Here is a 23,152-nt window from a genome sequence, read left to right on the forward strand (position 1 = left end):
CACAAAGTGGAAATTTGTCTGCTGTCATGCTGCAGCCATAAAGACAACATTCCACAGAGAAAAAAAACATACATGCAAAGTAACAAAATTTAACAAATAAAAGTAGACATAGCAAGCTTCTAAAAACCTCAAGGCAAGCAGAAACAGCAAACACATCAGCAATAATCATAAAAAAAGGAAACCCTACTCCCCTAAAAATCCCTTAAACAGCTTCAATATCTGCCACTATTTAGAGGTTTCATTGACACAGAGATAAAGGGCTTTTTACATCTTTTTGATCTGCTACAAGGGACTCTGAACCTCCTGCCAGAGAACAGTAGGTGCTACTTGTGTTGTAGAGCACAGGATGGGTCACTACTATACTATTAGCTTTCCTTAGTGTCATCTGTTTGACCCCTATAATCTTACATGCAATATGCATCAGTTGGAGCATTTTGGACTTTAGCTGCACAGAGAGGTTGCTAAAACAAGCTGTGATGCCATATAAGGCTCTCTAAGACTGCCTGATACAAAAACAAAAATAGGTTTTTGACCAAAACCATGAACTTCAAGTCAGCGGAGGAAATGCAGCCATTGTTATAATCTGCTATGGAGACTATCCCCAGGGGTGTGTCAAGTATATTTATCTAAACACACAATCTGTGTCCTCAGTATCTATTATACATTTCATTGAGTTACATACATTTTCAGCGGGCCACTTATCTGCAGTTTCAGTCTGTCTGCATGATGAGCTCTGCAGTCGTATGAGAAGCTGTTTGTTACTGTGGGTTTCCTGTTAAGCTTTACTGGTCACATGGTCTTCAAAATGCGGTTGAGGTTAACTCCATTGTATGATCTGCATTTTGTTGAAACTTTTTTCAAAACTGACCTAGGCACTAACAGTGGGGACAATCAATTCACAATAAATTGGGGCAGATTTCTAATGTCTGCTGTCTAATTTCATCAGTAGGTAAATAAGGCATTCAACTGCATCATTATTTACAGTGTTGGCTTTGAGAGTAAAGTTTTTCATAGGTTTTTTTTTTCTCCTGACATGCTGTGGGTTTTTACGGTGTTGTTCAATGGCTGAACTGCACCACTGGAAAAAAAAAAAAAAAGTGACCACATAGCAGCATGCTCTCATCTCATTGCCTGTGTACATGGTCCCAAATAAATTCAACTAGAATAATCACTTTAAGATAACCACATTAAACAATTATAAAATAAGATATATAATATATTTCATTTTATTTTATTTCATTATATCATAGGCTCATGTATAATGCTACTTTTTTATTAATATTATATACTGTACCACTAAATAAAAAAACAATATCTAAAAACTATTATTTTAAAAAGTTTTATATAATATACAGATGCTAAATAATAATATATATATAACACACAGTGAGAGTTAAAGTAAAAGGGCCAATCAAAAAGATCATATATAGCCTGTTATGTATATTACAGTATAACATTAATCAGTATGATAGTATTTACTGCTTTCTGGAATACTGGAATTTTCATCTTGCCTTCATTTCAATTTATTACAATGAGATCATTTCTGATATTCATTATTTCAAAAAGAATGAACATATCTGTATTACTATCTCACATGCTAAAACAAACTGAAATATAATATTGCCTTTGAAAATATTTTGTTTTTATTGAAATACAGTTTATAAATGAGAATTCAGCAAGTACATGGTTTTTAAATGTAATAACAATGACAAGCAAAGAAGCAATCATAGTTAAAATTCTCCATAAAATATACACTCTACACGTAAAACTGTATACAATACGTGCCGACAACTAATTCTTAATACTCCATGTTAACTTAAAAACAAATAAAATGAAGGTTTAAATCAGATGAAATAATAACATGATGACAAAAAGCACATTTAAAACAGGTTATGAAAGTGTGAAGTAAAGAAAAAAAAGACAGTTGTTTGGTGGATTTGTAAGAGATTGGTGACAAATCATGCGCTGGCTCACTTGGTTCAGCAGTGTCTTAAACCACAGGATGTGCTGAACTGAACAGAAAAGCAGAACCCAATCATATAAATGTTGCCATTGTACGTTTCTGCAAACCACAGATACTACATTTGTAGCAGATTCGTTGAAACTTTACATTTCAAAAATGTTGTGGTTTACATGTGGTTATATTTAGTCAAAAAAAACCCCCATTTAATTATGCATAGGAAAAAAAAAACGTTTTGTTTTTGCTTTTGGTGGCACAATCCCCACTGGAAACACAACTTTTTGTGGCACTGTCCCAGAAGGAAATGCAGTGGCAGCGCAAGCTTGCCGAGTAGTGTGCTTGCGCTTTTAGGTTATTAATAAGGTTATAAATACAGTCAGTTGCCTTTTCTGAGTGAAGTTTTTCAAAATGTATGCTCATCAACACATACCTGCATTCAGCAATGGCACAGGACCATTTAATTGGACTTACTGTCATCAGTATCAATTCAGAACTCAGAAGCTGTCATATGATGACTTATTAACAACCTTGTAGGCAGCTAATGCAGACATACATGCCTCTGTAGAGCCTCCCGCAACTGATGAAAAATGCCTGTGTTATAGATCTGCTGTAGTGGAACATATATATGCACAGTTTGTACAGTTCAGGGCACAACATAGCAATTACACTTTGGGCACCCAAATGTCCAGCAGCAGCCCCGATGTCACTTTAGAAATGTGATATGATAAAAAACGTGCAAATGTAACACATGGTTGGTTTTCAGAAACGTACACTGCCACCATTTTCTTCAGGCGACTGGGCTGGAAACACAAGAGGATATGACACCTTTTTTTTAAAGATATTTTTATAGGCATTTTTTTCCTTTAATTGATAGTATACTGAAGTGTGAAAAGGGGAGAGAGAGGGAGGGAGAGGGAGAGACATGCAGCAAAGGGCCACAGGCTGGAGTCAAACCCGGGCCGCTGCGGCAATGGCCCTGTACATGGGGCGCCTTCTGTACCACCAAGCCACCAACGCCCCGAGGATATGACACCTTAAACTGCGGACCTGAATCTGACACGTTTGAAGTGGAGCTCATTTGGCTCTATTTGGTTTCCTCTTGAATAAAACAAATGTGTTGGTGCTGTCCGTCCTCTCTCTATTGGTGTGTTTGTCCATCCTTGGCCCGGAATACAACTCGTGTGAAAAACACATCTTCACCCTGAGAGACAATTTCGCATTTGCTGTTTATTGCAAAGTTGTAGCATCAACTGCTCTGTCTAAAGAGTTGTGACTGCAATGCATTAACACAACTACAAAGATGACAAGGTAGCTGAGTGTGAGATGCTAATAAAGACTTATGTAGAAACTCCCAAATTCCTCCTGTTTATTACCTGATCCCATCTTTTATGTCCTCTGGTGTCAGGTCCTCTCTGAAGAATTTGAGGTTTGTTATCTGCAAAAATGAATACAGCATCATTACAAAGCAACACCCAACTACACATCCGAAAAATAGTAGTCTAATGGGAGGTTCCTTTATTGTATAAATAATTGATCTGACATTTTCTGTTTTGAAACAAAAGTAAGAAAACTTGTAAGATAACAGTAGGTACCTGTTTTCTGACAGAAGTGATAAACAAAAACAAAGATGATGAAGGAGGAGAGAATAGTGAGGGCCGGAGAGAAAACCATCATCCAGGGCACAATAAGTACATGATCTGAGATGCACCCACTGCAGTCAGAGTTGGAATCTGGAACAAAATTACAAATGTGGATTACATCTTTACATTTTTTTGTTGTTGCTATTTTTCTCTTTGGTTCGGCTTCTTTTTCTACCATCAGAAAAACATCATAAATATATTGGTGTCATGTTAAGATGCTTGACTTTCATCTTCCTCGCTAATGGACATTTTCCATCTTAGACCCATCTTTCAATTTAGTCAATATTCAAGCAGTATCTCTAATGCTGAACATTGTTACTTAGGGATTGATTTTACATCAGTGAGGCAAAATCTGTAACACTTTTTATTCCATTTGTAAAGTTTGGTTTCTTAAAGGCAATTTTTTTCCAAAGACTCAGGATGCACAGTATACAAAGATAACCTATTGAACTTTAAGAATAACTTACAAGCCTTTAAACCCATGAGGTTCCCCTGTAATTGGAAGGAATTCCTTGTAACCTCATGTGGCCTATGTAATTTCAGATTAGCGGCTGCTTAACTCTGGAATCAACTTGAGCAAGTTTGCATACTGGACTTAACTTCATGATCACTCACAAACTTTGATATAATAGAAAAAGCACATTTTTGTATGCTGTAAATTGCTAAAGTCACTGCATTCTGTAAATTAACATTTAAAAAAAAGTCAGGCCTGAATGCTTACTGATTATGATCCTTGTTGTGATGTTGCCGTATCTGTAAATAGTTCTGGATGTAATGTATTCTTTATCCTCCACCTTGGTCTGCACAGTTCCACAGTAGTAGAGACCCTCATCAGAATCAGTGATGTTCATGATCAGCAGGTCATAGGATGCAGAAGAAAAGTTTCTCACAAACTGAAAACGAGGCAGAATCTTCAGAGGGTCATTTTCAGTGTTGACCATCTTTGAAGGGTGTTTTTTGTTAAGGACAAGAGTAGGCTGGTTCTCATGAGAGCAGTTCCTGTACCACACTATGTATACTCCAGTTGATAATTTGCAGTCACAGTAGAGAGTGATGTTGTCTCCTGGTCTGACCGTCACCTCCAACACCGATCCAGAAACTGAATCATGATTGCAAGAAACAGCTCCTGGAATACAAACAGTTGTAAAATACATTACAACAGGTTCAGGTTCCTGCTCAACACAACAACAATAAGAACATATAGGAACTGTTCTCATAATGGAACATAACCATTGTGATTAAATCATTTAAATTTGTTGTGAAAATAATTACCTAAGAGAATGAGGAGAAAAACGTGCAGCTCGTCCATGTGTAATGATGAGAGAGAGGTAAGAGACAGCAAAACAGGTCTTACTCACAGATATCACACTGTATGCAGACTTTTCTATTGAAGGAAGTAGCCTATAAGAAGTATTGGGCCAGTCAAGTGTGTGTTTTTTTAATTCTGTGGTTGTTTTCTATTGGTGTAAAGATGGGTGGGCTTTGACGTTTCCTACTTGATCTCTGGAGGTGTTAACAGCAAAACAATACCTGCAGTAGTGCTTTTGTAGAACACAAAGTATATTTTGGGTCAGGGTTATTATAGATATAGAGTTTCTGATACATATGTAGCAGAAGTAGACAATCCCCCAATTAGGCAATAGTATGGGATGGCATTGTCTCAGAGTCTGACAGAACACTTCAAATACAGAGTCCACTGTGTAACTGTAATGTTTTTAGAATGTAAATTTTCAATTTCTTGTTACTATGAAGCCTGTTGCCCTTCTGAAAGATGGACCAGGACTAGTTTTTAGTAGCAGCTGTTTTAAAAGAGAGAGTGCTGCTCTTGTGATAACCAGATGGACAGAAGTTTCCAATCCCCACAACTCTCACGTTAGAATACGCCAGTAGGTTTGTTTGTATCATGGAACATGATAATAAAGTGGTCAGAATCTAAAGGCTGTAATCATGTTGTTGAAGTTTCAATCATTAAAAGATAAAAGAACAGAAAATAAATATGTACTCAATAAATATGAAATGTATTAATAGAGTTTCACTTACTTTATCTAAAGATTATCAGATATGAAGATGCTGAGGTTGAGCTTTTTTGTAGGTAAATGTGTGTTGTCATATATTGTTGTTTGTTTGGTTGTTAGGATTGTGTGTGTTTTGTTGATGTTCGATGTATATATGATGTAAATTGTACATATTTGGAATTGTGAATAAAATCTTAAAAAGTAACTAAAAAGTAACTAAAAAAGAAAAGAAATTAGAATCACTTCAGGCATCAATATGAATGCATTGTGTATAAGGTCAAAAGGTCAACAACCTGGGTCTAAATTAAGAGAAAACTAGTCCATATCCATTGAGTGCACAGTTGCCCACGTACAGTTTCACATGGTGTGTGTTTGGAATACAAGTCATAGGAAATTGCAGATTAAATAGTCAGCTGAACCCATTAAGAAGAGCAATGTATTCAGACAGAGTTTTTGTGAATTTGATAATACGATTGCTTTATTGAAAGTACAGTAGTACCATTGCCAATAGTGGGATAGTTAGTGGGCTAAAACTGTACATTAGTAGTTAGTTCAAATGTTTGTATGTTGTATTGACTTAAAAGTGGGGCGCACTGGTAGTTCACATGGGAAAGGTGCGGCTAGCCGTTGTTGCAGCAGTGAGGGTTGGAATCCGGCCTTCGTTCTTTGCTGCATGTCTTCCTTGCTCTCTCTCTCTCCCATCCTTCCTGTCATGCTTCACTGTCCTGTCAAATTTAGGCAAAAAAAAGGCATCCTGTTCTACATATCTGCCAAGTTTAGTAAAAATCAATATGGCGGTTAGGCCTACATAAGAAATTAGCTCTCTAGCGCCCCCATTTTGTTTGATGGGGTCAATAATGGAGGGGTCCCCTCAGATTATGTGTGGTCATATGCCTACAAAGTTGCGTGGTGATCGGTGAAACCCTTGAGATGTTATACACCTTTATGTGATGAGCCACGCCCTCCGCAATATTCATTGCCTTATAGAAGCTCAGTTTTAGTAACTTTTCCAACTTTTGCCAAGAGGGAACTTTAGATATAGGGCTCTAGTTTCCCGGCGCAGCGCAAGGTGGCGCAGCTTGGACCTCCCGGACCAAAACATCAGTTTCCTCCTGGGAGGAGTTTGGCCGTCTGACGCTGCTGCTCTCTTCTGCCATTGCGAATTGAGTAAACTCTCATTACGCCTTCACGCAGCACATTTAAGGGCGAGGAGAGGGGCTTATTTGATTGGTGTGACGTGTGTAAAACCCACTCCACGCCTTCTCTCCTCCCTCTTTCTGACTTGCGCAGGTAGGAGGGACGGAGGTGGGAAAGAGGAGTAGCTGCGTCAGCATGCACGGTGTGCCAAACTTGCAAAATCCGCCTGGCCACACCCAGTTGGCATAGCGCAGGTCCGCTGCGCCTCCACCGCGCCCGGTCTGCAAAACTAGAGCCCATTGTCTCTAGATTAAGTTCACCGAGTTTCATGCAGATCGGTAAAACTTCCTAGGAAGAGATCGATTTTAAAGGGCTAGTGTGTAATATTTGGCATGGTTTATTGTCAATCTGAATCTGAATCTGAATATTCTACCCATTAATATGTTTATACAAGTGTATAATCGCTATAAAATAAAATTCGTTTGGTTTTCGTAGCCTTATAATTATGCTTTTTTATATATATATATATATATATATATAGCAAGGGCCTTGCTTTAGGGAGGTTGCCATCTTGTGCCGCCATGTACGGCAGACTGAGCGGACAATCCAGCCAGCCAGAGAACGCGTTTCGCGTGTATAAATGATATTACCACGCAACAGGAGAGAATGAACCTGAACCGTCATTTGCAAGGAAAAGAAGACGTAACTTCACTCCTTGTGATGCACTCTCTGCGGTGCTTTTCCTCCTGATGATATATCTCCCCAACAATGGTAGCAGTAGCACCGAATCCCATTCTGTGCATTCAGCGTCTCTTCTCGCCCGCTCAGCATCAAACACATGGAGTTCCTCATCTGTATGCTCCGGCTCAAACAGGTATGGCTCTGGATCTGTGTCCGCTACAAGAAACTCTTCAAAATCGCGTTCAAAGTCGTCCATTGCAGCGACTATAGTCCGGAGATATTGCTAGGCTAAATAAACAGCTGAGCTCTGTTTACCGGCTACACTGTCAGTCAGTGTGCAGGCTGGAGATTGGTGGAACAGAGAGGGGAGGGGGTGCCCACTCAGTATGGTAAACGAGTATGTGTGTATGAAGTGTGTCTGTTACGCTAGAGGAGTCAGAGTTTGGGACAGGGTCTTTTACCCCCTGGAGTGTTACTGGAGTTTTTGGAGTGCTCAAATAAACTGGCCTTTTTCCCGAACGCTACTCTGGTTTCCTGCGCATGAGGGATTCATTACAATATCGTAACATGGTTTAGATTTCTAAATAAATATTCACCTAGTCGCTAGATAGACCTACTCCTGAAAAACTCGTGTGCAAGGCTTTTTGTCCCTACGAGGCCACCGTCATTTACCCGACGGGAGGGGTGAGCGAGTGAGCCCTGCAGTCTAGAATTTGACCACTGATGTCACTGTTTTCAACCCATTTTACACACTGGCCCTTTAAGTGTTTTTTTAAAAAATTCAAAATGGCGTAAAATCTATATAACCAGAAGTTATGGGTTCTTGAGGCAAATTTGTTCCTCATGAGGAGAGGCATCTCTGTGCAAAGTTTCATGTCTCTACGACATACGGAGCATGAGATATGCCCATTCAAAGTTTGCAATTTCAATCGGTTGCTATAGCACCCCCCTTCGGCCAATTGATGTAATATTGCTTCATTTGCATCTTCCCATGGCCCTCTACCACTGTGCCAAATTTCACATGGATTGACAGTCAGTGAGGAGAAAAACGTGGAACAGACACACAGACAGACACACAGACACACAGACAGAGTTTTCGTCATTATATAGTAAGATAAGATGAACTATTAGTGTATATCATAAATTATAAAGAAAATGTTTACCAACATTTGAATCAGTTATCTGGCAGGTGCAGCCATCACATTTCTTTGAGCACTGACTCTCTTATATGTGGATTTGTGGAAACTGTGTGTATCACTTGGGGCAGGTGTTTCTGGCTTCTTCAAAAATACCTCTGTGGGTAACTTTATTTTATTCTACATTTTAACCCTTTAACCGTCAGTGATTCCAGTCAACAACGAACTGTGTTTTGTTGTTATGACATTTTAAACAAAAATGCCTAAACATTGTGTGTTTATTAGTGAGCAAGACACATTTTGAGTTTTCTCAGCTTTGACACTGGAAAATAAAATATTGCAACTCAAAATGCTGACTTGAATAGGTGGGCAAAAAGCAAGGATATCATGGCATCTGAGTGTAAAGCAAAGCTATTTCACTAAAATGCAAAATGGTCTTCTTGCTGGTGGTGCTGGTAGAAAGCTCAGGGAATCACCAATGTCTGTGGGGTTCGTCCTCAGAGCACCATGAATGGTGATACAAAATGTCATGCCAATCCATGTTGTTGAGATATTTCATATTTCCTGTGGCCTTGTCATTTTGTTGCACCAAGGATGGGATGGGCTGATAGGAAGTTATACTGACACATAGTTCTTGGTCATAATATTAGGTACAAATGATACTGAATTTAGATGCAGCATAGCATAATAGAATTCATCTCTGACTGCTGGGGACAGCTTGGGTTCAAAAATTTTTGCATAGTGTTTTTGGGTCTTTAATTATAAACTCCACTAGAGGTCAGGAGAGATGTTACCGGAGCTAGTGAGTCTGATTGTTCAGAGCTTACACCATCATGATCTCTCCACCCTCTTCTGTTTGTCCCAGCAACATTTTCATATTCAGTTCTTTTGAATATCCTTGATGTTTCTGAAATAAGTGAGAATTAAAAATAAAAGCACATACATAAATTTCAAGTTGTAACAAAATTAAACAAGACTGTGGTGAAATTAAGCTGACAGACAATAATGAGTAAGAATCGGCAACAAATTGTAGTCAACAACAACAAACGTATTTTCTGCAAGGTAATTGCTATGCACTATTTTCTGATAAAGCGTGGACAGTCAACTCAAAAGAACACAGTGATGTGGTTATGAATGTCTACTGTCTTTCTTCTTTTGATTCAGCCGTGAGTAAAATATTTCCCTGCACCATTCTTTGTTGACTGTGATGTAAAGCTACTATTTAAACGCTTTACGCTTAGTTTGAAAACCTTTGTTCCAGACTGACACAGATGCCCTCCTTCACACCTTTTCAATCCACATGTGTTCACTGTCCAATGAGTGTGAACACATTGCTTTCCTCAAAGGAATGACCCTTGCCCTTCAGATGTATGTAGACTGCTGGGTATTGATGTGGAGAGCTGGCCCTCCTACATTGCACCATGCTTTTGCTCAGCAGTTGTTTCATCCTCCCAACGTGAGATATAGGTCTGTGCAACTCTCTCTGCATTGGACTGTGTGTATTACTTTGCTCAGCTTATGTTTGGGTGAATGGTCTTGATGGTGGACAAGCTTTTTCTCAGTGTGGTGCTGAGTTCTGGTAGCCGCAAGCTTTTAGAGCTGTTGTACTGTAGTTCTCTTTGTGATTCGCCTCAGTACTTGTAGGCACATTCTTGGCCCTGTGACAAAGGGCTATGACAACCGCTGCTTGTGTTCTCTTGGGTTATGAGAGCCTTAAAGTTAATACTAAAAGTTGCGAGTGGGTTTCCTGTAAGCTGCGGTGTCAAGACTTCCGTCCTCTTTGATGTGCATTGCTCAGTCTGAGAAAGCTAGTCTATTGTCTTTGAAGTCTTCTCATGTGAATCTGATATTTTTGACCCAAGTGCCATCCACAATCTAAACCAATGGCGACATGGTGTGTCACTGAAGAAGCTCTCAGTGCTGTGCTGCAGATTTCAGCCATGCAAAGGTCAGCCACACAACGCAGCAGTAGTTCTGTCTGTAGAAACCATTGTTTTTACTGAAGTAGGTGGTGTTTAAAGAAAAAGGTCCAATCCCAATACCCCCCCTTGTACACTACCCCTTAGCCCTTGGCCCTTCCCCTAGCCCTCGCCCACTACCCCTTGGCCCTCAAAATGAAGCAACGAGGGGTAGGGGTAGAAATATTTCCCAAGGAATTGGGACACCACTCACTACGTCACTGCGTTGGTTACATTCATGCATACGTAACTATTTTATACAGGAAGCATCTACAATGGAGTCTCATTCATCCTACCAATTGCGTTTACAGCATTCATCATGCTTCGTTTGATGAACGACAGACGACTTCTGCTGGCTAGCTAACCAGCTAACATTACGAGGTAGCATAGTTTTGGGACTGGCCCTAAATCACTGTCCATTGTCAGCATCACTGAGGGAAGGGGTCAGAAGTGTGCTTTGTTGTATTAGTAACTACTTCCAGTTGTGATGATGTGATATACCCTGGAGTAAATTGCAGCAAGGTGATAAGTTAAGCCTCTATAGGTCAGCAAAAACAAGCAACGGTAGAGCAGGACACATACCTGAACTGAGCTGAGGTTGGTTCTGTAGCCTAGGTTGTTCTTCTGTTTCCTTGCAGTCTCTGTTGTTTAGTACACATGGAAAGAGAGGTAATGTTGTAAGATACCATGGTTTTATCTGTGTCAAGTTTTAATTTCTGAACCTTATAAACACAGCCCTTGGACTTTTGAACATGATGTGCAGTGTTGTAAACCTAAAATAAATAGTTTCTGGCAATGTTGCATGTAACTGAGCTGGTGCTGCTGATGACAGTGGTAATGGCATGGCATGCCCTACTCAGCCTTACCCTAACGTTAAAGGGATAGTGCACCCAAAAATGAAAATTCAGCCATTATCTACTCACCCATATGCCGATGGAGGCCCTGGTGAAGTTTTAGAGTCCTCACATCCCTTGCGGAGATCAGCGGGGGGAGCGGCCAGCACACCTAATGGCATACGGCGCCCCAGATCTCTGAAGAGCAGCAGTCTTGTCAGTACTGATGTACTGTGCAGGCATCGCCAATTTCCAGTCTGAGCAACAAAGACTTTCCTCATCCGCCGGCATTGCTTTGCATTTGAAACAACTACACCACCAGGTTTCCAGTGCTCGACTCTGGTATTCTGCGGCTGGCTGAGGGTCAGGCTCATGAGCTGTGGCGGCTGCTTCGTCCAGTAGCCTGAGTTCCATCCCTATACTCGGGCTCAAACAAATACGGCTCAACAAAGAAATGCTGTTCCTCCTCAATTTCAAAGTCTTCAGACATGTTGGACTGTCCTTTGCTAAAAGACCGTAGTGCAAATTATCTTTTAGCTCTGTGGTTACCGTTGTCTCCCCCTGCGGTGCATGTGTCACGTGATATAAACACAGGTGAGCAAAGCTCATGCTTTCGCTGGTCTCGCGGAGGTGCGCACACGTGAACTCGGAGCACAGAGAAGCAGTCAGAGCTACAGGCTACAGTGAGGCTAAAAACAGAGTTCATATGGCGTTTTTCAAAACAACTTTTTATGTTGGGGCTGCAGCACACTTGGATCTCTATGGATGAGCAGTATAGAGATACTCTGTGGATTCAATTTTCTGTTCTTGGACGTTAGTCTGGGGCGCCGTCTGCCATTAGGTGTGCTGGCCGCTCCCCCCGCCGATCTCCGCAAGGGATGTGAGGACTCTAAAACTTCACCAGGGCCTCCATCGGCATATGGGTGAGTTGATAATGGCTGAATTTTCATTTTTGGGTGTATTATCCCTTTAACAATCTCACTCCTCATGCCTAAACCTTACCAACACAACAAAAAAAGACATGCAAGTAGAAAAGGTAGGGTTGGTCATGCCTCCTCTATCATAGTAAACACAAGTTTGCCTCGGGGAGCCAGCAAGATGGTTGATGGGTGATTCTGTGTTGAGCGGTAAATCTATCACTGCCAAATTTGCTGTGACAAAATTTGAACCCTGGTTAAGACATCTTCCTCCGGTTGGGTAAGCTCCCTTTCTTACTGCTTGTGATACAATAATTTTAAAGTTGAGAGTTCATCTTTATGTCCATGGTGTATTGGGATGACTGTGCCTTTATTATGAAATCAGAAAAACTCTCCAGAACTGCACTGGGAAAATGTGATGTAACTGTCTGGAGTATCTGACTTTTCTTATCTAGCTCTTAGCTTTTCCTAAAGCCTCTTACAGGATGTGAGATTTCAGCATGTTTTTTTTTAGATTTTAGTAAGTTTAGTGCAAGCTCCACTGTGCCTCGTGGATCTAACAACCTTGGGTACAACATCAAGTTTGATGTATACAGACTGTATGATGACAGCGCCTACTGAATTATTACTTCCCATACTGTGAAGCACAACTTCTAACTGTCACATTATTAAATAACCTACCATTTTGTGGGCGCTATATACTGCAGTGTGTTTGTGTGTGTGTTTGCTACCTGCTAGGTTGCTCACCTGGCAGCTACTTCCTTCCATGCTTCATCCTTCTTGATGTGATCATGGTAAGAGCTGGAGGACGCACCATACAGGCAAAGCTTCTGCTGCCACAACTCCACAAGGTTTTCCTCTTTGCTGGAGACCCACACATCTCTTTTAGAATGTTTTGCCTCCATGGCAAGCTGCTATCCGTCTGTTTGTTTGGGTCTGGCACCAGTGCATCATTTCATGCTGTGTTTCTATTGGTTGGTTAGTAGACGTAGGTCATACCAGCAGTCACACAGCGCGATGGTATCCCAAATTTCTGACACTGTCAGAATTTTATGACAGGCTCTCTTTGATCACAAGACTGTGACAGCAGACTTCCTTGAACATCTCACTGTGCGATGTAGGACCAGCACAGTGTATACTGGGCTTTAGACCCTCTTAGCTCTGTGGCCTTTAACATTTGACTCAGGCATATAATGTTAGGGGTGTTTTCAGCAACTCAACTTAAATACAGGTGGTTTCTGCAATCTGCAAGTTTTACATCCGGACCATTATTCCCAAAATGTGCAATGATATGTCTGTGAAGATTCGTACAATTTATGGGGGACAGAAACATCTTTAAGAATCTACAGCAAGTCCACTTGTCTTTAACTTAGCATCTCCAAAAATAAATACGACTTGGATGACTGAGAATGTTCACAGACATATTTGATAATATTAATTGCTGAACTCACTTTGCTGGAAAGTATGATGCAATCTCTGGTTTGAGAGTGTCTTTAATCCTTTAATCTGCTGTACTGGAGATTTTGGCAGGATTTCCTAAATGTGTTAAAGGTTGTACTTCAGCTTTAAATCTACTTCCACTTTGCAGCTGTCAAAAAAGCTTTCTGTGCCAGTCAACCATTTGAGTGCTCTCAGCTCTCTGCTTGCATTGCCTTTATTTCAAAATGTGATTTGTTATTTGAGGTAACATCCAAGATTAACAAATTAATTCTCCAACTGCATTATAATAACCAACTTGGTTGGCTAAAAACTAACATGATCAATTTAGCTGGCTAGCATAACATTAACCTGGATAAATCACAAGTCAATGTTAGGGCATTGGACTTGTTAGTGTTTGGTGTGATGCAGTGTGACGTGTGTGTGTTTTTGCTGTATGCTTTGTGATCATTTCCAAGAAGTGAATGGTGAACACAGTGAAACCATGCACCAACACCTTCAACAGGCCACTAATCTGCAAATACAGTCCGCCTGCATGAGGGGCTGTTTTTGTCTGTGGGTTTCCTGTGGGCCTGATCACATGGGCAACTGAATCTGGTTGAGGTAAACTTCATTGTCTCTCTGTATTATGCTGTAACTTCTTGAAGGAAGACATTTAAAGTGTAGTTATCATTGTTTGTTTCTGTGATTTGTCCATAACAAATATTACCCCATCTCTACCCCCCGAATAATATAACATTATTCTCAGAGAAAAACTGACACAGGGAAAAGTGTTTATTATCACCTTTTTAAACAAACAAATGCTTTTCAACTGAAAGAAAAACCTTACCCATATTTCACACACGTTTCATTGGTGTTTGTTTGCAAGGGAGATAAATAACAGAAATATAAACTCTAATAAAGTAATGTCACAATTTATATATATTTGTATAAATTCTAAGGCTCTCTACATCCTGCAAACATTGATGGCAGAATAGGTGGTGAAGTCTGAGCTCTGGGTTTTCTTCTTCTTTGGTCTCTGTGATGTCTCGCAGATTTCCACTGCAGCATAACACACATCTTCATCCTGTCATTTGACATGTATATTCACATAAAAATTGTCATGTTAATACTAAACACTTTTAATGAATAAGTAAAGCTGAGTTTAAAGGGTCAAAAATATAAACATGAAAACATGACATCAATTCTAACACTGACTCAACTGAATAAACTCTCCCCCCTTAGTTACTGTTGCTAGGTCAGACAAGCACGACAAAAAGAGAAATGGCTACGCTGGTTCCATTTAGCTGAATGCTGCAGTAACCAAGCAAGGACTACAGCAGTGATACTCAACTGGTGGCCTGTGGGCCAGATTTGGCCCACGACAGGGTGAAATGTGGCCCCCCAACCATTTTCTAATCCACAATAAAAATAAGTTGATTCACAATTGTTTTTTTTGCTCTTGAAGCCTGACAGAGGTCTGGGCCCCAAATGTCCTCAAATCCTACAAACGCCCCTGTTTAAACCTGACTTATGCTGGACTTCTGCAACGGGCCCCTAGCCACCTGTCATGTGGCGAAAACGGTTCCCGGCAAAGCAAGCTGACTATCCCTGGACTATAGTATGCAGTGGAAGGATATAATCACAATGTTAACTCTTATGAACAAGGCAAAACAACAGGAACTGACGCTCCTAGACTCAACAAAAAAGGGAAAAGAAGAGACTTAGGGATGTCAAAACTATCAGTCAACATTGCTCCTGCATTGCCAGGCGTATATCCTCTTCTCCTGGTGGGGTTCAGTACAGTACTGTATCATGTATGTATCACTACAGACCATGGTGCTGACCTAAACATTAGTCTCTCTTTACTGGAGATAGTTACTTTAGTGACTTTGGCGCAACCATACAGCCTGACAACCTGACTACGATAATTCATGTCACCTTAAAAATATGTCAGCATCCAATTTATCTGTCTTTTTTCAAAATCTCTTTAACGTTACCACAGAAATAAGAAGGAGGCAAACCTGGCTGACACTGGCGATCTAGGCTAACTCCTCTTGATGTAGCTATATATTAGCTAGCTAGTGTTTTGCTAACATTACTAACTTAAGATGAGACTAGATACAGTGTAATGTGTCCGTGAGGATTATGACAGTCCTCCAGTCACACCTTGTAACCATTTTCAAAGTTTGGTTAAATTTTCAACACAGATGAGCCTAGCACACAGCATGTAGCAGGCTCTGCCGCCTTCCAAGCAAGCTCAACTGTTATTGAAGCACAAAGCAAAAAGGGTTGAGACTTAGGAGGGGTCAATTACTGTACTTTAAGTGTTCCCGTAAGCTACGGTGTAGTTATGTCTGATAATTCAAAATGTCTACCATGAAAAAGCTCTATACATATGAAGGAATGTGAATCACCTTTTCCCCTCTTGTTTGGCCTCTGGTGTCATGTCTTTTCTTATCAGCTTTAGGTTCCTCAGCTGCAAACATGAATAAAGCATCAGCGCACTACAACACTCCAAATTCCGCAATACTTAAAAAAAGCACTGAATCACAGATAAGGTTAAAAAAACGCACAAGATATTCTTGTCACCAAAGTAATACAATGTACTGAAGAAAGAAGGACTGAGTGTCATATAATAGTGAAATATACAGCAGGTACCTGCTTCCCGACAGAGGTGATAAACCAGGAGAGAGGAGAGCACAGAGGAGAGAACAGTGAGAGCTGGACACAGAGAGAACAGCAGCATCCAGCACAAACCACAGTCTTGTGTAATCGGGCCGTAAGGCTCAGTGGAGTCTGGATAACATACAGTGTTATGTCAGTTAACTCTGCAAGGGTATTATTGTAACTCTGATCTTCTAAAAATGTAAACAAAAAAGACATTTGTGTTTTATTTGACTTATCTGGCAACAATAACAATAACAATGCAGCTAAAATGAACACAAAGAAAAGAGACAATGAATAAAAATAAAGACAAAGACAGAATACTTACTGAGTACTGTGATGATCCTTGTTGTATTGGTGCCGTATCTGTAAATGTTTTTTGAAGTAATTTGTCCTTTGTCTTCCACTTGTTTCTGTTCACTTCCACAGTAGTAGAGACCCTCATCAGAATCAGTGACGTTTACAATCAGCAGGTCATAGGAGTCAGACATATAGTTTCTCACAAAGTGGAAACGAGGAAGAGGATTCAGAAGGCCGGCAGCAATAGTGGACTGTCTCCATGCATTACGATTTAGTTTTAGGACAAGAGAGGGCTGGTTCTCATGAGAGCAGTTCCTGTACCACACTATAAGTTCTCCAGTGGATAATTTATAGTCACAGTAGAGAGTGATGTTGTCTCCTGGAGTGACTGTCACTTCCAACTCTGATTCAGAGATCCAATCATCTCGACAGTGTACAACTCCTGGAATACAAAAACAATCACAAAAGCAAATTGAACGAGTGCAACAGTATTTCATAATACACTAAATGCAGTTTACTGCTCAATACAACAATTCTGAAAATGTAGGCATGTATTCTTTGTTAAATTAGAATGAATAAAATATCAATACTTTACTCAAGTTCACTAAAACATTACCCAGGAGAATGACCAGAAAAATATGCAGCCCGTCCATGTGTGATGATGATCTGATGTTGAAAGACAATGAAACAGGTCTTACTGCCGGATGTAACGACCTGCGCAGACTTTTCCATTAAAGGAAATGTACAGTCTGATTGGCTAGTTGAATGGAACATTTGGTTCTGTGGGTGTTTTCTATTGGTGTGATGCTAGGGGATGGTCTAGCTGTGAAGATTAAACAAGGTTTCTTCAAATGACACTACACAGGAACTTCTAACTCCAGACTGAATCCTTTCGGACTTTTTGGTCTTTTGGACTTTTTGGTGAGATGGTCGACTTGAGGGAGCAAAGAAAGTAAAGTTAGTAGTTTGTCAAACTTAAAGGGATAGTTCAGATTTTTTTTGAGGTGGGGTTGTATGGGGTACTTATCCATAGATAATATGTTACATACAATAGATGTCAGTTGGCACGCCCCCAGTTTGGAGAAGCAGACTGGAGTCTGACATGGAAGCTAAGCAATGTACTGCTGTGGAGGGGTCAGCAACAAAACATAATTAACCTACCTAAAATACAACAACAAAAAACAAATCAGTTTAAGTGTGTGCTACGATATTACATTTATAAAGCTCTCTTCAAAGTCAGACTCCACTGAGAAAACAGTGATTAAACACTGCTGAACACAGGAGCTGCTGGTCCACTGCTGCCTCAATCAGTTAGTTTTGTTGTGTTATTGTGTGATTTTGGCTTTGTCAGTTCAGATTCACAGAAGTCACACTATAACACAAACTAACTGATCAAAGCAGCAGTACATCAGCAGCTATCGTGTTTAGCGAGCTAAAATTTCTGTTTTTGTCAATGGAGTCTGGTGGCTTTGACGAGAGTATAGATGGGGACCTGAAGCTGTTAATGGGCTGTCTGACAGAAAGGTAAAGTGAGGAAAAAATTCTCAATGCAGCAAACACTTAAAAATAATACTATTTTTTTAGGTAGCTAAAATATGTTTTGTTATGTACCCCATCTACAGCAACGCATTGATTAGCTTCTGTGTCAGACTCCTGTGTGCTTCTCCAAACTGCGGACATACCAACCAACATCTACGGTATGTACTACACTGACTATGGATAAGAATCCCATACAACCCCACCTCAAAAACATCCAAACTATCCCTTTAATATCTGTATGAAAATCTCACAGTAGTTGTAAATATTAAAATAATATACGGATATTTCTGTCTTTACTTCAGTTAAGACCCTCCTTTGTGAAAGGGGAACACCACTGAAATTAAGAATTCAAATATGTTAATTGACCAAGGAAAATTCAGACAATACTTGTGAACATGAGCTACTCCCTCTCAAAGCCAGAAACCAGAGAAGTAAGTTTCACACTTATGCCTATAAAGTCCAGAGCTGCTCCATAGACAATGAATGGGAGCCTGATTTTGTGGACCAAAATTAGCTTTATTCTACTGTAGGGTTCTCAGTACTGAAACAGAAAATGTACCCATATCTTCAGAACATTCCCCCGGGTGCTCTCATTGTCATCTCCAAATAGTTTTCTATGGAGCAGCCCCAGACCTAATACCCTATGACATCACAAATTTGAGTTTAGCACTCTAATAATTGGATTTGGGAGAAAGTCGTTCAGATGTACTTATGTTCTTGGGCTGTCTTAGACCATAGGAATAACATGTATACATTTTGAAAATGTGGGTAGTTCCCCTTTAAGAATTAACCTATGACTAAGCCACGCCCCCCTCCACTCACTCCGACAAACTATCAACATTCAGTGACCGGTGCTATGGCAGGTGTCACAGTACACGGTAGGGTGACCATATTTTGATTTCCAAAAAAGAGGACACTCGGCCGGCCACGACAGAGCCTACTTAAATGATACTCGCAGTTTACTCAAAGATGCCTTATAATTTTAATATATTTAAATTTTATATGTATGGATAGAAAATTCAGTTATATTACAAAATAATATCTCTCAAAGACAGAAATTCAGGTAGGCCCCAATAGGGGACACATACACACACTAGAGTGTGGCGATCTGAGCCCGACGGTACCCGACGGGTCGGCTGGGTTTGGTCAAAAATGTAGCTATAAATTGTATTCAGGCTCGGGTCAGATTCGGTCAGCTTTCAGTGAAAATGTAGTGTAAAAATAAATATAATCCTATTGTCTGTCCTGTTTATTGCTTGGGCACTGTTATTTACGTGACAACACCTGAACATAACACACACAGACACACATTGGCTGTTTGTTTCTACCTCTCTCCTCGCTGGAAGTCTTGGACCTCCAGCCGCCCGCCTCCGCCTTGATTAAATGCTGAAAATAAAATAAAAGAGGGAGACAGGTTTTTCCTATTTTATCTTACTTTGTTTTATTTCTCCCTCTCCTCTCGCTAGAAGCGTCGGACCTCCCGCTCCCGTCTCAAACATGGAGGTCTCCCTCTCCGCAGCTGAGCACCCACGGCGCACGCCCGGCCTGTTAAATAGCCTGTAACCGTAACAACTGTGTGACACAAACTCAGTGCTTTGGTCATTGTCGGGCTCAGTTCGGGTTCGGACAGAAATATGCTGCCCGTGCTGCACTCTAACACACACACACACAAACACACAGAAAACCGGACATTATCATCAGTTTATAGAAACCCCCTGGACACCCTGGACGGGACGTGAAAAGTGGACACGACCGGGCAAAAGAGAACATTTGGTCAGCCTAGCAGGCGGCAAAAGCCACGCCCCCCTCCACTCACTCGGACAAACTATCAACATTCAGTGACCGGTGCTATGGCAGGTGTCACAGTACACGGTATTTCACAGGAGGCAATTGATGATTTTTGGAGACATAACAATCAGATGTCATTGAGAAGTAACTTGCTTGTAACTTGAAATTAATCATTTTATTGTTGAGAAGGTCGATGAAAAGCTTACATTACAAGCCAAAATTTACAGGTCCCAGTATAAGCGTGATAAACCGCATCTTGTTGCCGTCACCATCAAAGACAACAAGATAGAGGATCAGCATTGTTCCACTGAAGTTAAAGTTTTTGGCTCAGAATATGAGAAAAGGATAACAGCCTTTTTACCTAATGTTAGCTAGAGATGTTAAAGATAACTTTATATTTCTTTCCAGCAAAGTGACAATATGTTGCCTCAAACACAATGTTGACTTACCTTAGAACAGATGTAGACATCAGTTAATCTTATTCACGTTGAGTTGATGTTGTGGTCTAACGTTACCGCACAACTTTATCCAAAGGAGACACTTTTCTCGGTTGAGATGTGGTTTAGGAAAGGGTAAAAAATACACCTCGTCGCCAAGCCTCTCAGGATACCTTGTGTCGGAGTTGCATGTACCCCATGCACACAGTGTGACCATTTTCAATGGACGCCCAGGCAGAGAATGTCCCAGTGTATGGGTATGGCTATACGCACTGTGATTGGCTCATCACATCTGAAGCGGGGCTTAGCCATAGGTCAATTGTGTTGAATCCTTGATGAACCCATTTTAAACTCCTGAATCAGAAACTAAGGTTGGGTTTCTTTACTCCTGCTAAGTTCACATAACAAACATATAGGCCTCTAGTTTTGCAGACCGGGCGAGGCGGAGGCGTAACACACCTGCGCTTTGCCAACTAGGTGCGGCCAGTCGGATTTTGCAAGTTTGGCACACCGTGCGCACTGGCGCAGCTACTCCTCTTTCCCGCCTCCGCCCCTCCTACCTGTGCAAGTTGGAAAGAGGGAGGAGAGAAGGCGTGGAGTGGGTTTTACACACATCACACCAATCAAATGAGCCCCTCTCCTCGCCCTTAAATGTGCCGCGCGAAGGCGTAATGAGAGTTTACTCAATTCGCCATGGCAGAAGAGAGCAGCAGCGTCAGACGGCCAAACTTCTCCCAGGAGGAAACTGATGTTTTGGTCCGGGAGGTCCAAGCTCGCAGTGTACGAATATACGGAACTGCGAGCAGACCTCCACGGGCTGATGATGCAAAGGTAGCCTGGGAGGAGGTCACCACAATTGTAAGTCAATGTTGCATTTCTCTCGTGCGCGCGCTCTCTCTTTCTCTCTCGCAGTCTCACTCTGTTTCTTTTCTTTTGACTTTTCTAAGATGACAGATGCTGAATATATACTCCCTATCTGATGCTGTGGCTGTTTGTGGTTGGCTGAGAGGGATGTGAACTCATTTCCATTACGCGTGCCAAACGGTGCCAATCCCCATTGATCTGACATCAGATGTGATGGATAGTTGCATTGAATAGTGTTTTTGTGGGTATTTATTTTATCGTTAATGTGCCTGACATTCTGGAAACCTGCCTGTGAGGTTTTGGTGATGTGTGCGCACTCTGTCACTGCGCCAAGCTGGATCTGTCGACACCTCCCCCTGCTGCGCCGCCACACCCATCTCAGCACACCTCGGTCTGCCAAACTACCAAACTGAGCGCACCTCGGGTTGCGCTGCTCGAAACTAGCTCTGCACAGGGTTCGCCACCCTGCGCCACCCTGCACCGCGCCGGGAAACTAGAGGCCGTAATGTCATCAGACCACAACAATATAAAAAGCATTGCAGCCTTGTCTTGACTCTCAGTCTCTGACATCACATTTCACTTGAGGAAGTGAGATGATGCTTCTGGGGTCAAACCTCCATGGTGTGAATACATTGCTCTTTAATTTTCCACTAGAGAGAAAAAAAATACTACTGATTCAGTGTGTGCCTGAGAGTGTGCACTGATGAAAGCATGCCTCTGTACGCACAAACAGAACGGTGTGATCTGCTCACCAACCACAGTTGCTCTGCAGTTTTAAAAATACTCCACTCACCACTGTTCAGTGAGAGACAAAGGTTTGTGTCTGAATGAGAAATGAAATGTGGTTATTTCTGTGTTTCTGACTGAAAGCATCATGTATTTTCATATTACAGTGAAAAGTTTGATACACTGTGAGACTTCTTATATCTCAATATAATCTGGTCTGTGAGGTTTGTCATCTTTCAGCTCATTGTTTTGGTTCAATTCCCTGCAACTTTGCTGTTTTGGTTCACTCTCACTGCTCTCATTAGCACCATTACCAGACACATCAGGCTGCTATTTAAAGCAAAAATCTCAGACCCACTGTACACAACCTGCCTGCACCAAAGGGCAGACAGACAAAGGTAGCCACTAGCTGGCTAACATAGTGCAGCATTTAGCAGCCAAAGAGTCAGAAATATGTCTCACAAGAAGAGCCAGTGCATTTAGATTAATGTTAATGTTACTCTGCATCTGCTGGATGTGTAAATAGCATCAGCAAAGATACTGGCCACTGGTCCACATCTTCAGTCTCTCTGTGTGTTGAGCTCTGCAGTCTTTTGCATGGCTGTTTGTCAGTGTGGGTTTCCTGTGAGCTACTGATCACATGGACTACAGCACATGATGCTTGTGGCTATCTTACTTGTCAACTCTGTACTGGGCTGTAAAGTCTGACATACTGTGTGATAGAAGCACCCAACCAATGCTGGAACTCGCTCATACGCTGCCCAAGGCTGTCATGTCTCGTCAAGCTCCTCGATCATGTTTTTCCATTGTTCTCATTATTTAGATTCCTGTTTTATTTTGTTACTCATGTCTCCTCTGGTTTCAGATCCCCACTTCCTGCCCTCGTGTGTTCCTGCTTCTATGATTGTCTGCCCCACGCTGATTTGTTTCACGTGTGTCCTATTACCCCTGCCTCCCTTGTGTATTTATTCTGTGTGCTCCCTGCTCCATGTGCCAATTTGTCTTTTTACTTACACTCCGTTTACATGTACAAGGTGATTTTGATAAACGGAGACGTCTTCCTTCATTTGTGCCCTTCGTTTACACGCAAACGGAGATTTCTCCTCTGAAAACGAGTCTTTCTAAAAACTCTGGCCAG

The 23,152-nt window shown here is 41.1% G+C and overlaps 2 protein-coding genes across 3 annotated transcripts; both read right to left on the minus strand.

The window, feature by feature from the left end:
• Positions 1–1,326: 1,326 nt before the first annotated feature.
• LOC125886618 (uncharacterized) lies at positions 1,327–4,967 on the minus strand. The gene is made up of 5 exons (XM_049572951.1): positions 4,873–4,967; positions 4,322–4,726; positions 3,553–3,690; positions 3,334–3,395; positions 1,327–3,161 (listed from the first exon to the last, which is right to left on the minus strand). Exons 1-5 carry the CDS (start codon positions 4,907–4,909, stop codon positions 3,099–3,101), a joined length of 705 nt encoding a protein of 234 aa, XP_049428908.1. The 5' UTR covers positions 4,910–4,967; the 3' UTR covers positions 1,327–3,098.
• Positions 4,968–14,484: 9,517 nt separating this feature from the next.
• Positions 14,485–17,949, minus strand: LOC125886616 (uncharacterized). Of its 2 annotated transcripts, XM_049572948.1 has the most exons (6): positions 17,822–17,949; positions 17,277–17,326; positions 16,689–17,102; positions 16,355–16,492; positions 16,111–16,172; positions 14,485–14,780 (listed from the first exon to the last, which is right to left on the minus strand). In XM_049572948.1, exons 2-6 carry the CDS (start codon positions 17,311–17,313, stop codon positions 14,661–14,663), a joined length of 771 nt encoding a protein of 256 aa, XP_049428905.1. In that variant the 5' UTR covers positions 17,314–17,326; positions 17,822–17,949; the 3' UTR covers positions 14,485–14,660. The 2 variants fall into 2 exon arrangements, with proteins under 2 accessions (XP_049428905.1, XP_049428906.1); XM_049572949.1 differs by lacking the exon at positions 17,822–17,949 and having other exon boundaries at positions 17,277–17,582.
• Between the last annotated feature and the right edge of the window lie 5,203 nt (positions 17,950–23,152).

The sequence above is a fragment of the Epinephelus fuscoguttatus genome, linkage group LG3 (genome assembly GCF_011397635.1).
Source record: "Epinephelus fuscoguttatus linkage group LG3, E.fuscoguttatus.final_Chr_v1".
Lineage (NCBI taxonomy): Eukaryota > Metazoa > Chordata > Actinopteri > Perciformes > Serranidae > Epinephelus > Epinephelus fuscoguttatus.

What these genes read in the sequence shown, in the direction of transcription:
- LOC125886616 (XM_049572948.1), bottom strand. Translation starts at nt 17,313, where the DNA reads ATGGACGGGCTGCATATTTTTCTGGTCATTCTCCTGG. An exon ending in AAGGATCATCACAGTACTCA is followed by an intron (nt 16,493 to 16,688) that starts GTAAGTATTCTG and finishes TATGTTATCCAG; the next exon opens with ACTCCACTGAGCCTTACGGC. An exon ending in GCCAAACAAGAGGGGAAAAG is followed by an intron (nt 14,781 to 16,110) that starts GTGATTCACATT and finishes GTCAAATGACAG; the next exon opens with GATGAAGATGTGTGTTATGC.
- LOC125886618 (XM_049572951.1), bottom strand. Translation starts at nt 4,909, where the DNA reads ATGGACGAGCTGCACGTTTTTCTCCTCATTCTCTTAG. An exon ending in TTTTCTCCTCATTCTCTTAG is followed by an intron (nt 4,727 to 4,872) that starts GTAATTATTTTC and finishes TTTGTATTCCAG; the next exon opens with GAGCTGTTTCTTGCAATCAT. An exon ending in TCACTTCTGTCAGAAAACAG is followed by an intron (nt 3,396 to 3,552) that starts GTACCTACTGTT and finishes TCATTTTTGCAG; the next exon opens with ATAACAAACCTCAAATTCTT.